This window comes from Dromaius novaehollandiae, chromosome 5, assembly GCF_036370855.1.
Source record: "Dromaius novaehollandiae isolate bDroNov1 chromosome 5, bDroNov1.hap1, whole genome shotgun sequence".
NCBI classification, from domain to species: Eukaryota; Metazoa; Chordata; class Aves; order Casuariiformes; family Dromaiidae; genus Dromaius; species Dromaius novaehollandiae.
In genome coordinates, this window is record NC_088102.1 from 46,572,770 (window position 1) to 46,586,499 (window position 13,730).

General features: G+C 46.5%; 1 protein-coding gene across 5 annotated transcripts in view; it reads right to left on the minus strand.

Moving 5' to 3' along the window:
• Positions 1–3,975: 3,975 nt before the first annotated feature.
• The window catches only part of LOC112979242 (zinc finger protein 862), a 52,464-nt gene continuing 42,709 nt past the window's right edge, over positions 3,976–13,730 (minus strand). For all 5 annotated transcript variants that reach the window (XM_064512739.1, XM_064512738.1, XM_064512740.1 and 2 more), the window contains one exon: positions 3,976–13,675. In XM_064512739.1, coding sequence (XP_064368809.1) covers positions 11,511–13,675 — 2,165 coding nt within the window. In that variant the 3' untranslated portion in view covers positions 3,976–11,510. The remainder of the gene's footprint in view (positions 13,676–13,730) is intronic.

The window sequence follows — 13,730 nt, forward strand, 5'->3', positions numbered from 1 at the left end:
AGGCTGATGCTACTGAGACATTTACTGTAGAGGTGGAGGGAAAGGAGCTGTATTTTTGCTGCATTTGGAGTCGAACATGAGTGGTGTATTTGCCATGGACAGTCCTTCCCACCTGGAGGATTAGCGCTGGGTTGTTCAGTAATACTCAAGCAGAGCATGTTCAGAAACAGCAACAGGTGACACAAAACCATTCTTTTCTTAAGCCTCTTGTTCATTGTCACATCAGATTCATTAGAAGCTTTTTTCTACAGCATTTAAAAATTAAAATGGAACTGGCCCATAGTCCTCTATCTGCCATGAGAGAGTGACACCTAATCCTGCAGCTTTGTCATAGCTATTAAGAGAAGTAGCCCTAGAGGTTTGTGTCCAGTTCCTGTTTCCTTAAACTCTTAGTAACCATTGGTCATTAAATAAACTGAGCAAGGAAGGAGCTTTGAGATGCCCTTGAGAAGACAGCTCAGACCTGAAACCTACCTGTTACCCAATCCCGGGTTTTTCAGTACAGCTGTCCCAATTGCCATGAGGTGCCCCTCGTTGCTGTGGGCCAGGAGTGCTCCCCACAGCTCTGCCAGCACTTCCCAGCCTCCAGCATGGCCCCGCTGCCCCACACCTCCTTCCTCGGCAGCCCCGCGCCCTGGCTCTGCGGGGGCTCTCCAACCTGGCCCTGGCACACCAGCACCGTGAGCTGTGCAACTGCCGCGCTGCTCTTCTTCCAGCCTGTGCACACTCTCCTGTGGGACCCCTGGTCTCCTCAGAAATGGGGCGGCTGAGAGAAGCATGGAAAACAAACTTGTTTTTCCCCTTGGATCAAAGCAACTTCAAACACAGAACTTCAGAAAGCCGACAAGTCTAGTTAGCGCATATGCTGTTCCGCAGGAGCCTTTGATTTTCCTTCAGATATTTTTAGAGCCCCTTGTAATGAGTTGTGGCACCATTTGTGTGGCAACAACTCTCTGCAAGAAGCAGCATCTGTTCTCTTGAGCCTGTTCTCAGTATCAGCCGAAAACATGGCACAGCCCGTGAAGGCTGCCGCCAGCCTCCGATTTAAGCACCTCGAGGGGGCATGTCTTTAATCCACTGAGCAAAGGGCAGCCCACACAGCATGCCTTGGACTTGGTGCATATGGCCTTATGGCCATGCTTCAAGCTTTAGCCGCTGGCTGTCTGAGCAAGTACCTGAGCAGGGGGAAGGGAAGATGGAGATGGGTAGGAGAGCAAGGCATCACCATAGAAACCAGCCTGCAACACTAATAGGAAAGTCACAGCCCTTTCTCCCAGCCTTGCTTGCTCATCTCAACTCATCTGAAACAGAGAACTCGCAGCAGATTCAGTGCCCTCATCCTTAGTGGGTATCCTGAGATGCCCTGCCAAGTTTAAGGAAATTTGGGAAACTCTCATCACATGACGAGGGAATTAATCTGGAAGCTAACAAGGGGAAGCCAGGGTTGGTACAGGAGAGGAAGCGGAGAAAAGCATTAACCCATCGACCCCCCCCCCCCCCCAACACACACGTTGCTTCTCACATTTTATGTTCAACCTTAAGAGAGGCAGATACCAAAGACAGACCCCAGGAAGCACTGCACAACCCCTGTGATTATGCTTAAAAGCCCTCAGCATAGGAGGCCCTGCAGAACTCCTATTTCCATGAAGGAAAAATACATTTGTTTTTTGCTAAATCAAGTTTTAAGTGCCAGCTGCTAACAACAGCCATCTCATTGGAGCATGCCCAGGACACCAACAGAGCTAGGGAAGAGCACGCCAGGCTTTAATGCTATGACAACCATCACAAAGAAATTTTATAATTTCCTTTTCAGTGGTCTTACATCTCTTATTGGCAGGAGAACCAGCAGTCCTAGAAATTAAAGGCACTTTCCTTTCAGCCATAGATGAGATAAATGATAGCAAGCTTTCCTTCCTGACTCTGACTCAGATCATGCACTTCACTTGAAGGGATCGTGCTGCAAAGTCCTTGGTTTGAAGCTATCAGCAAGGAGGCAGATTACTGCTAACAGCAGCAGTGGTTCTGGGGAGTGGACAATTGACTTCTAAGAAATTAATTACAAGTCAGCAGTGCACTTAACTCTTCACACACAGTTGACCTGCTGAAAGTCAAGCATCTCCTTGCCTTACCTGCTACTAATTCACTAACAAGGTCAAAACCCCAAAGACCAGGTTTCCGTCACTGGCTACTGAGTGTTCAGCAAACCCTGGGCCCTTTAAGTGGAAGACAACCCCTTGTCACCACAAGGATTTTGCTGATCCTACATACTGCTCAAAAATAAACCATGGCAAATCAGTGAAAGCTGACAGAAAAATGACAAATTGTTTGTAATGCTTGAATTATTCAACGACTTCAAGGAAGTCACCAAGAACCACTTTTTCTACTGCGATCACTAATTTTTGACTATTTTCACCTCTGAGTCTGGAAATTAACAAACTTTCCCCTCTCGTTTCCAGCCCCTGCAGCAGTTGTTAAAATTGAGGAGCGTTCACTTCGGAAAACGAAGCTTCTGTACACTGCACCATGCTAAGCTCCTGCAGATTTATTATTCCAAACGTGTTCCCCCCCAAACAGGACCTCTCAATATGTAGTTCCACATTCAGGATCGAGGCAATCAGCTGCACAGTTTCCACCTGTGTTTTCTGGTTCTCCCCTGCTGACACATGGATGCATTTACAGCTGAGTGAGCAAATGTTTTTGAAAATGCCACCTCTCTTTCTCTCCCCATCCTCTTTTTTGTCAGACCTTTGACAAGACAAGGCACACTAATAAAGAGAAGCTACTTGCTTTTCATTCTTCCCCATGATAATTTGCTGAGGTTTGCTCTGGGGTAGAGTTCTTTTCTGAGTACCTTTCCCCCTCCCAGAGGTTAACATCCTGCAGCAGGGACGGCCTAAACCTTTGACGAAGTCCTCCTTGTTTGCATTGGATGTGCGAAACTGAACTGAAAAGAAGAACGGGCCAACATCCCCTGCTGTGGTCTCTGCTGGGGGGGGTTGGTCTCCAAGGTCAACTGGGCAGCGTTTGCCAGCAGAGAGGAAGTAACGCTTTGAGCTTCGACAGTTGTTTGTTCAGAAAATGTAACTCACGGCCCAGTAGTAATCTGTGGATGCTCATATTGGTTTCAAAGTTTGGCTCTTTGTCTAAAAACTGATTTAACAGACATAAGAATGTCCATACACAAAATTGCTCAGGTTTGACTGAGCAGGTTTTAAAATCATACCTTTAGTTAATCCAGTGTAGACCCAACCTCAGCCAAAATTTTCATGCCAAAGAAAAAATATCCAAATTTAAAACATAGCTCTTTCTTTAAAGGGTAGAAAAAGTCCAGTTTCCCCTGCTTTGGAGCATGTAGAGCTCAAGAAAAGACTCTCTGGCCTTAAAACCAAACCAAACACACACCAGGCTTTGTGGATGTGCTCTAACGGAGCAAGTGGAGCATTGCAAGTACACACCACTGCAATGAAGCCAAAGATGCTACAATCTAGGCCATTGAAACAGACAGACCAGAGGGGACACAGAGGTTGCAGGCACACCCACACGGCGCTCCGGTCCGGCTGCCGCGCACCCCGACACGCCTGCACTAGGTTTAATCTAGGGCAGCTGCTGCTGACGCTAAGCCCGTGCTGCTACAGCCCCCCTTGGTGTACAGCTCAGGCACAGCGAGCCCACGCTGAAACCACGCAGGTCCTAAGGGGGCATCGAGGGCCTGCTGGCCCAACAGCTGGGAAAAGCATGCTGAGGGGCTGCAAAAACGCGCTGGAGGTGTCCAGATGAGGCAGCCAGCAGGGAGAGCTACCGTCACCACAGCTGGCTGCAACGTGCTCCTCTGGATAGACGCCACTGCACCCGCTCGTTGCACTCATCTGCCAAAGCAGGCTGGGGAGCAGGGAGCGTATCACTTTAGATGCCCTTACTTTGGGAAAATTACATTAACCTCCCACAATAATATAAAGAATTAACAACCCAACTTGATAAATTTGAATGTTTTTTATTAACAATCATCTTACATTACAAGGATAATATGTCAAAAGGAAGGTTCTCGTGTACATACTATGATATATCAACATAGCTCTATTCGTATCCAGTGTCCTAGGTCCTTTCACACAGGTACTATAAAGCATAGTCTGTAAAGTAATAACATGTTCTCCAAAAGAGTGATATTAACATATTAATACATATGTAGTAATAGACTTCTAGATATTTTTTCCTCTCATTTTGCGTGCCTGTGTGTGTGTGTGTGTGTTGGGTGGGTGACAGAGAGCTTCGAACAGTTCAGCAGGGCTGTGCTTGGATGTGGATATGGAGAGGTTTAAGACAAAACCTTCTGTTTTCTGGAAGTAAAAATGAGAAACGCATTTTGCAAACAGTTGGATGAGTCTATGAGGATGCCTGATCGGCAGAAAGCTTTATAGCCCTCCTACAGCATTCATTACATTACAGCATATGAGACATGGTTCCCCCACTTTGCCCAGGGAGCTTATTCAACATGAGGTGCAGTGCATGAGAGTCCAATGCCAGGCAGGAATTCCCCACCGGCAGCACGTGGCCTGGGAGCAAGTTTGCTGAGTTTACATAAATGTCAGTGGCATGTGAAGGAGAAAGCTGGGAGTGGGGAAACCATCTCTGAGGTTCATGAAGAACAAGTGCTAGGGAGCTCTGCTCTCTGCTGTGGTGGTGAGGTGCCACTAAGCGCAGTGTGCAGCCACAACAGAGAGGAAAGCTCTCGGAGGGCAGGTTGCGACTGAGGTGGATTACCAGTTGTGTGGAGGAGACGGGAGGCCTGGGAGAGGGCACTGAGGTGTGTGACAGAGTTTGGGGGGAAGCTTGCACAGCATCCGCTCATGCAATACCAGTGTAACTAGTCATTCAACTGTCAGAATTAAAATTCACCCTCCTCCCAACAGAAATTAAAAATTAAAATGAAAAGCAAGAAGTGAAGTGGTTGCTAGGCCTGACAATAGAGCTGCAAAGCCAAACCTCCATCCTTCTCCTTTGACAATTTGATAGCTCCCTCTTGGGGGAGCAGCAGCAGTGAAACTCTACCAGCTACTGGCTTTGAACAAGAAGCCTCACAGGTCTTCCTAGGCGCAAATCAACAGCTTCACTACATAGGTGGGTCAGTGTGATAGGAACGGCTCCGAACAGTTTTTGTGTGATGAAAGGAATGGAGAGATAAGGCGGCTGTCCATCCTGCAGACATCAGCAGATGCTCTGGAAAGGTTGATCCATGAAAGCAATTGCCCAGATCCACCCAAAGTCCCAGCACAGAAATGCCAGTCATGTGAAAATAGGTCTCCCCACAGGGACAGGCGAGAGGGCTGAACCCTTAAGTGCTTCAGTTTGGCAACGTCAGCACTCTGTGTGTTGGGGCTTAACCGGCCACGTGCATTGCTGACTGTGTCTTCCACTTACCAAACCATTCCCTTCCCTCCAGAAAAGCCCTCTAGGCCATGAGCCAGGCAGGCTAGCTACCAGCCAGGAAGCAGCTGCGAGGCCCGAGGAGGCGCAGCAGGAACACCCTGCAGCCACACTGCTACGGGCTGCTTACGCAAAGCAGCGGCAACCTCGCTCTGACGCAGCTGCACACGAGACTCGCAGTTTGGCTTGCACGCTCCAATCCTTACGGCTCCTAATTCACAGTCCCTTTTCATTCATGCTGCTCCATCTCCACACATCATTCCTTCTGTCTCTGACCATGTGATAGTGACTGTCCCTCAACTCAGTAACGCATTTACTCTCCTGTTTGCTTTATGCCAGCTCCATCGCTGTGTCACTGACTGACAACCATGTGCGAAACACACTGTGCAAATGAACTCTCTCGCACTGTGCTGTACTAGCATCTGCAGAGCACAGCTTCTTCCCTAGAGTGCGTCAGTGACTGCCAAGCAATGTCAGGTAGGTAAAGCAGAGCGCCACATTTTCATGGCACTAGTACCCTCAGTTGCCAAACACATCCATGCAGAGAGAGAAAAGTGCATATAAGGGTGGGATATGTATCTGCCCAAGTGTGAACACACAGGACCTTAGCCGAAGGCTTAGTTAGAAGACAAGGACACTCAAGCATTTTCCCACACCAAGACATTCCTCTATTACACAAACCTTATTTAGCACTTCATTAACACACCAGCAAGGAATCCCCTTGCCCTAACCACAGCAAAGCCCCTCACTGTAGAGTGCTATACATGTAAATGTAGGCCTCAGTGTATGGCTAAACTCTCCCAAAGTCCAAAGTCTTCACTGTTACATGCCTTGTGCCAGAACACAGGGCCAGCCTTACACAAGGGTGGTTGATTCTATCTCTATATTATATCTTCATATCTATTGAAAACATAGAAATATATAAATATATAGGATTTTATTTATAGATATATAAGCATGTGATTTTTTTTTGTACTGTGTGTATATGTACTGGGATGTGCGTATATACAATATATAGACTGTATGCATATGTACTGTATACATACACTAGCTTACATGCACACACATCATACATGTCCCCAAGGGAGACAGGAATTGCATAGGCATTACTGCATTGAATACAATGGCCGGGGGAGCAACGTACCATTTCTCTGCTTTTAGGACCTCTTTTGACAGGGCTGAGAGGGGAATCTGGCAAAAGCAGAGGATGTTGCTGCTTATTTGCAAGCCAGCTGCTTAGGCTGTTTTACCCACTGGTCAAACAAACAGCAATACTAATGAGATAAGAAAGAAGGGGGACCCCAAAGACCTCGCGGGCCACCTGGTTGAGTTTGTGCTGTGAGAAAGAAACAGACTGAGCCTGAATCATGTCTGAGAATTCGTATCAGCAAAAGTGCAAACAGCACGGAGGATAACACCAAGGCCAGTCCAAGACCCAACACAGACGGCACACGCCGGGACCTTGCCCCCTGCATATCCTCACAACTCCCCTGTGCCTCCCTTGCACTTTTGCTGGCACGGGAAGAGCTTTGGTCTCTTGTTCCATGAGGATTGTCCCTGTCGTGTTCAGTCTCATGGCCGGGAGGCCTGGACTTCTTGCAGCCACTAGTGAGCCCTGTAGAAGGAAATGTCTGCATGTGCTTAATGGATTTCTGCTTTACAGCAGGGAAAGAGTAGAGGAGCCTGAGCAGAAAGTGGGCAGGAGAAATTGGCAATCAAAAAACCCATGGGCTAGAAATACAAATCCAAGGGTCTGGAGAAGTGCGTATTATTCACAGTCAGATGCCCTAGATAAGAAAAAGGGGGAAGAACAGGATAAAAAGCTCATTTAAGAAAAATTAAACCATTCTAGCTTTGCCACTGAAGCAGTTCAGGATGCTGTAATACGTTCAAAACAACCTCCTCTTGGCTCAGAGTAGCAGGGAGGGAGTTGATTAAGCCTGAGCCGCCGCAGCGATCTCCTACCTCCAAGGGCCACCCTGTGCTCTGGCGCGGCTGTCCCCAGGAGCTGGGCCAGCGCCCATGCCACGGCCATGCCCAGGCCGCACTCGTCACCGTGCCGAGAGGAGAGCCAGCCTGCCGCTGCCCTCTGGCCTCGCCGCAGCCCAGCTGGTCCCCGTCCTCCTCAGAGACTGGCTTGGATTTGCAAAAAGGGCAAAGCACCTGCTTTCAGAAAAGCCTCGCTAAGCAGGGTGCTAAAAAGCCAAGGGCACTTTGCATTGTCATTCCTCCCTGCTGACAATCTCACTCCTGCCTGTAGTCACGTTTCGATCCACAGGACCATCCATGTGAGTAACAGCTACAGATCTGAGATAGGCGGGTAACCTAGAGGGAAAGCTTCCAAAGCACCTGCATTTGTCTCGTACAAAGGCTTGATTTATGTTTTGATGTGAAGGCAATGAGGATTTCTTTGTGTTGCGCGACTCCGCTGGGCTGGCTGTTACACTGAGTGCTCATTTCCGCCCATAACCAAGGACGAGCAATCTCTGCCCTTTCCAGTTCACAGGTATCAGCAACATCCAGTCAGAGGGAATCATTCTTCCTACTGACACTGTTTCACAGATGCATACAAGGTTTTTGCAAGAGAAACAAACGCCTTCCCCTTTTTGCAGACTGCCTGGAGAAAAGCCACGCTCTGCACGTTTCACTGCCCTTAGGAATAAGAGCACCCAGTGGAAGATGAGCCTCACAATACTGGGATTTGCAAAAAAACAAAAGGAAAAGGGGTAACAAATTACCAGAATCATTACTGATCAAGTCTCTGGCAGTTTTTATGTTGCCAACAAAGGCAACTAGTGGCAAAAGTAAAGAAGATCAGAACAGAAGTTGTAAACCGGCCTTTTAGGTGGCCTTAACACAAGCACTAGGGAAGTGTTTCTGTTTACAAAGGTACCTGGAAGCTGTCTGCAAGTGTCCCATTCCAGCAAGAGGGCCAGGCAGTTTGATGGGCCTCTATAAAAAAGAGCCACATACCAAGGAACTTTTATTGCTGCAAACTGAAGGGTAGTTTTTTTTTGTTGTTTTTTTTGGTTTTTTGGGTTTTTTTGCTAAAGGAGCTATGGAGCTGAGCAAAGGAAAAAGAAAAAAGGGGAGGAGGGGAACTGCCTTTACAGCACCCACAGCAGCTCATTTCAGATATCTTCTTTTGTTATTTTTGTTTCAGCTGCTGCAGTTTCCCAGACATCTGCGCATATTTAAAAAAGGAGATTCCCCTGCCATCTGCCCATTCCCCTGTGGTGTGTGGATTCATTTCTTGTCTCCAATATCTAAGCTTACCTAGCCCATCTCCAAATTAGAGCTTAATGGAACAGCAATGCTTTTACAGGGACTTTTATTTTTTTCTTTATGTCTCCTCAAATTTTAATTAAGGAAGGGGCCTCCCGGCTCCCCTGAAGGAAACAGATCTGTGAGCTTTATGACAGCACCATGAGCAAGGCTTACTCTCCAGGCCTGGAGGGGCTACGAACACCTCATGTACAGACATTCCTCTTTTATGGTCAAAGAAAGAACTGCCCAAGTCTGTGCAGTGGCAGAGGGTATCCAGTTTCATTTTTACTCCTCTGGATGAATGGGCCAATTTGCTCACATAATTTACTGGGAAAGAAAGGAAAAAAATGCACGTAACATCATTTTTTGCTTGCTAGGTATTAAATACTGCCATGCCTGCGCAAGCGCAAAGCAACGTCCTGACCTAACTCACAACGTTTCTATGAGGATGCCAGCGAGAAATGCTTGGGTGCCTGGGTCTTCGCCCTGTAGCACAGATGCACCCACGGTGTCACCCAGCAGACCTGCTCTCCCGTGTCTGAACAAGCACACAAGCTGAACATACCATCTGAGGCGAGGCAGAGGGGAAAGGGATTAAGTGCTAGGGACTGTATCCCATCTGCCCAGCTACCGCTGCAACCTTTGGAGGGTCTTCTCTACTCCTTTCCAACTACCCAGCCAAACAGCCCTGTTTTACAGCAAAAGCGGCAGAGTCAGGATGAAGAACACAAAGACTCATCTTTACTAGTGCTTCAGACAGTCTCAATCTCTCCTCACCACAGGAAAAGAGGGGAAACATTTCCAAAACTCTTGACATATATCAGTCTAGCCATTTCCATGGGTTTAAAAGCTGAGCAAGTATGTAGTGGCATAGTTGCACATCTCTGCCTGATATTAACAGTACAGTTCTGCTTAGGACAAGTTGGTTAGTGGGAGGTGAGTGAGATTTAGGTAGAAGTGCGTGTTTTCTTGGGGAAGACAGTGCGTGAACCCTGGCAGTGAAAGTGACTCTGAGAGAGATCGGTTCCAAACATGCTACATCTCCATTGAAAACAAACAAAAAAGTTTAAAAAATAAAATAATATTATATATATATATATATATTTATATAAATGAAAAGCTATCAACTAGCAGCAATGGTTCTAGAGATATCTTAGCACCAAGACCAAGGGCAGGGGGGTAACAGGAGAAAGGAAAGGTTCAGTGTTGCTGATACCACCGTCATGTTTCCAAACAACACAGCTTGGCACAAAGCTCGTCCCTCTGGGAAGTGAGAACATGTCAGCTCGGACACCTTCTGGACAACAGGTTCTCACTCCCATGATGTTCTGGTCAGGTTGGTGCTGTCCATGCCACATCAGCAGGGCAAGGCACTAGCATCTGTGGAGTTTTTGCACCTTTTTTCTTTTTTTTTTTTTTTTTTTTTGCTTTTCTAACCTGAAGTGATATTGTGTGAGTGCATGGAGCTCATTTCCTTTAAAAGAATAAAACAAAGAACCCCAAGCCCTCAAAACAATCTCTTTTGTGATGGAAGGTGCAAGTCCCCCATTCACATTTTGGCTGGACTCTGCATCCCTTCAAGGAAGGAAGAAACATTTCACAGGAAGAAGTACAACATCCCTTCTTCCTGCTGTCATCAGTCTGCTGTGCTGTGGAACATGTTACCTTGGTCACAAGAGAATACGTGAACCTTTACAGGACATCATCACATGATTATAATCCAAGATAGATCTTGCATTGATAGCCCCTGCCACCAAACTGCAGCAGGTTTTTCTTTCACTCATTCCAAAAACAAAACAAAACAAAACAAAAAACCCACAACAATCTAGGATTATAAAGACATAGTATAAATAATGTAAATTAGAATATAATTTTTTAAGCCTTTGAATCTCTGCCCAGAGATGGCTATTGACTCATTGGCTGTCTAGCTTCCACAGCAGCCCTGGTTTTGAATGAATAGTTGTATATATATATTTTTTATCTCCTACAATATAAAAATATAAATGCAAAAATTTCCCCCTGCCTTCTCTATTTTGCTATTTTATAGTCTGCACATGACATCATGTTATAATATAGGTATGATAGACTGGTACTGCGGTTATCATAATAGGAGCTGAAAGCCAAGTATTACTCTACAGCCCAAAAGTAGGGAGAACTGAGGAAGGGGCATCACAGTTTAGTGGAGATACTTGTTTTTGAATCAGAAAAAACAAAATAACCCCACCCCAAGTCTTTCCCTCCTCCCAGTAATCTTTGTGAGTGAAGAAAACTTCCACTCTAATTAAGAGAACTAAGTGGAGTTGGAGAGCTGGGGACAACACAAACACGGGATGCTCTGTCGGAAATCAGAAATCTGACGGTCGTCAACGAAAGGCTCAAATGGCTCAATAACTGGACTAAACAATGAAAAGAGAGGCAGAGATTACTACTGAGGAAAAAAACAAACAACTCAACAAACCAACAACACACATACAAAGGAAACCACCGGGAGGAGGAGGCTGACAAAGACCCGTCATCTAGCTTATAGATTGTTAGGGTTGAACATGTAGAGTATGGCCCCAGCACATAGCTTCTAAAGAATGAAATGTTGCCACCTACACTGCAGCTGCCATGGTTGGAGACACCAGTAAATTTTTAAACATTGTCTCAATCTTTAAAATTCTGCTTAGCTTCTATCAGACGCACATCGCCTTAACTTTTAAATTTTCAGTGTGGGTTTTTCCTTAATATATATAATATATATATATTTTTATAATATATCAAAGTTTAGAGTATAGATTAAAAAAATTATTCAACAGCTTTCTGATCTGAGGCATTCCTTCCTAAATATCGGGGTAAAATTCAGAGCCGTGGTCCATGCTCTGCAGCATCGGCTTCTGATCAAGAGACGACATCCTGCTCAGCATTTCAGCTGACAGTGCATAACTATTGCCCGACTTTTCTTCAAACCAACTATCTAGCGCCCTTTTGCAATCAAAGTTGGCAATGGGCGGCCCGTTAACGGCAATTGTCAAAAGATCACTGAGCTGCTCCAGCGTGAGCCGAGAGCGGTTGTTTTTGCGCACTCTCTGCAGGGCATTGCGCCCCTTCTCACAGCAGGCCGATGAGGTGGGAAGGACTTTGAGGATCTGAACTATTTTATTTAAGAGGGGAAATCTCTGTTTGTATTTACAAATGTGACTGAGTAAGTCTTTAAAACCATTTTTGGTATAATAATCCACCTTGAGTTCTCGCCACTCCATCAGCAAACTCCCTTGGGTGTCCATCCCCTCTCTGCAAACCTCTCTGGAAAACGATGGGACTGTCTCCAGGTGTTCAAATATTTGTACCATATCCTCCTTCCCATAGCTCATGAGCTCATCAGTGCTTCTGGGCCAAGCTGCAAGGTCAAATACCTGACAGGCTTTCACAAATGTCCGGCTACGGGAATCAAACCTTTGGGCTAGGATCACCTGGGTCTTCTGGCAGATCTTTTCTCTGATCGACTGGAATTTGGCTTCAGCCACCCGTAGGTTTTTCACAGCAATGCCGTTAAAGCTTTCACGGAAGTTTTCCTCAAATTCCTGCAAGTACTCCCCAGGTGAGTCTGCCAGCCGACTAATCTCCTGGATAGCCTCCTCTATTTTATCGTCCACTTGCGACACAAGAAGGTACTCCCCTTGGAAGACATAGGCAAGGCGTGAAAGCACAGCAATCACATCCAGCAAGAAGTAGATGAGTTTAATTGACTGGTAGTCCATCAAGAACTGCAGGAGGGCCAAGGCAATTGCAGAAGCATCTGCCCTTTGGGTCTGGCCGCTGACATCTTTGAGATGGGCCACAACCTCAAGGTAATCCTTGATCAGAGCATTGAGCACGTTTTGCTCCCCAATGATCCACTTCACTGCTCGGATGTCTCCCAAGAACTCGGTCTCTTCACACAGAGTGGCAGCAGTGACCCTCAATTCGCACATGAGTCGGGGAGAGTAACGATAGAAACTGAGCAATTGCTTCAAATTATTTTCTAGCTCCTCCAGGCATGGAAGCTCTTTCCCGCTAATTGCATCCAAAATTTCCAAATGGGGCCTGTGTACCATAAACGGCAAGCAGAGTAGCCATGGCAAAGTCTTTCTGATTGTCATGAACAAGTTAGCTCTCAGGCTGGCAGTAATGTTAGCACCATCGACTCCCAAGCCAATAGTTGGCTTCTCATCCTGCAGTCGTATTCCCAGGCTGGAAAAAGCCCTGTCTAATGCTTGGAGGTAACTGTCTGTTGTAGAAAAGCCCAGTTCTTGAAGAGACAGGAATTCAGTTGCTGGAGGCCCATCACTGCTTGTGTACTGTACATAAACTGCAACTGTGTCTGCAAGCAAGTCATCAGTCTGCCCGTCCAGAATGATGCTGAGGAAGGGAGACTGTCGGATCCGTTCCACCAGGTCCTCTCGAAGAGCCCGGGCAATATGGTGAATTAAGATTTGGCAGTCTCCCTCATTCATGTATTGATCGACCACCTTGAGCTCACACTTTCTCAGTAGTTCTGCCAGTGGCCGAAAGTCATAGTAGGGCCTGCCTTCCAAAGCCAAGTGGTAGGCTGTATTGAAGAGCAGGGTCATATTTCGGCACATCTCTTCTGTCTTCTCTGGATGCATCCTGAGCTTGTAAAGCTGCAGGCACTTCTTGTGGAGGTTGCTCTGGCTATGAAGCTTTATTGTGTGTATCTTGAACTGCTTTGAGCCAATGATGAAGGCTGAAGTCCGAGAGGATTGCACTGTGTACTGCCTGCAGACATGGCACCACATTTCATTCAATGTCGGGGAGTACCGCAGAAACCAAAACTTTTTAAGCCACTCTTGCTTGAAACGCCGTATCCTCCGACCAGTCGCAGAAGACATCTTGGAAGGCTCGTCTGTAGCAGCAATCATGTCATTGGAAACTGATTCATCAGCAGAATCCACCTCTTGGTCATCGTCCTCCATGATGGTGGGAACAGAGATGATGCTTTCTGAAGCTGTAGAAAGAAAACAGAAGAAGGAGGAAAAAATAAGATATTTACAAAGTTGCTG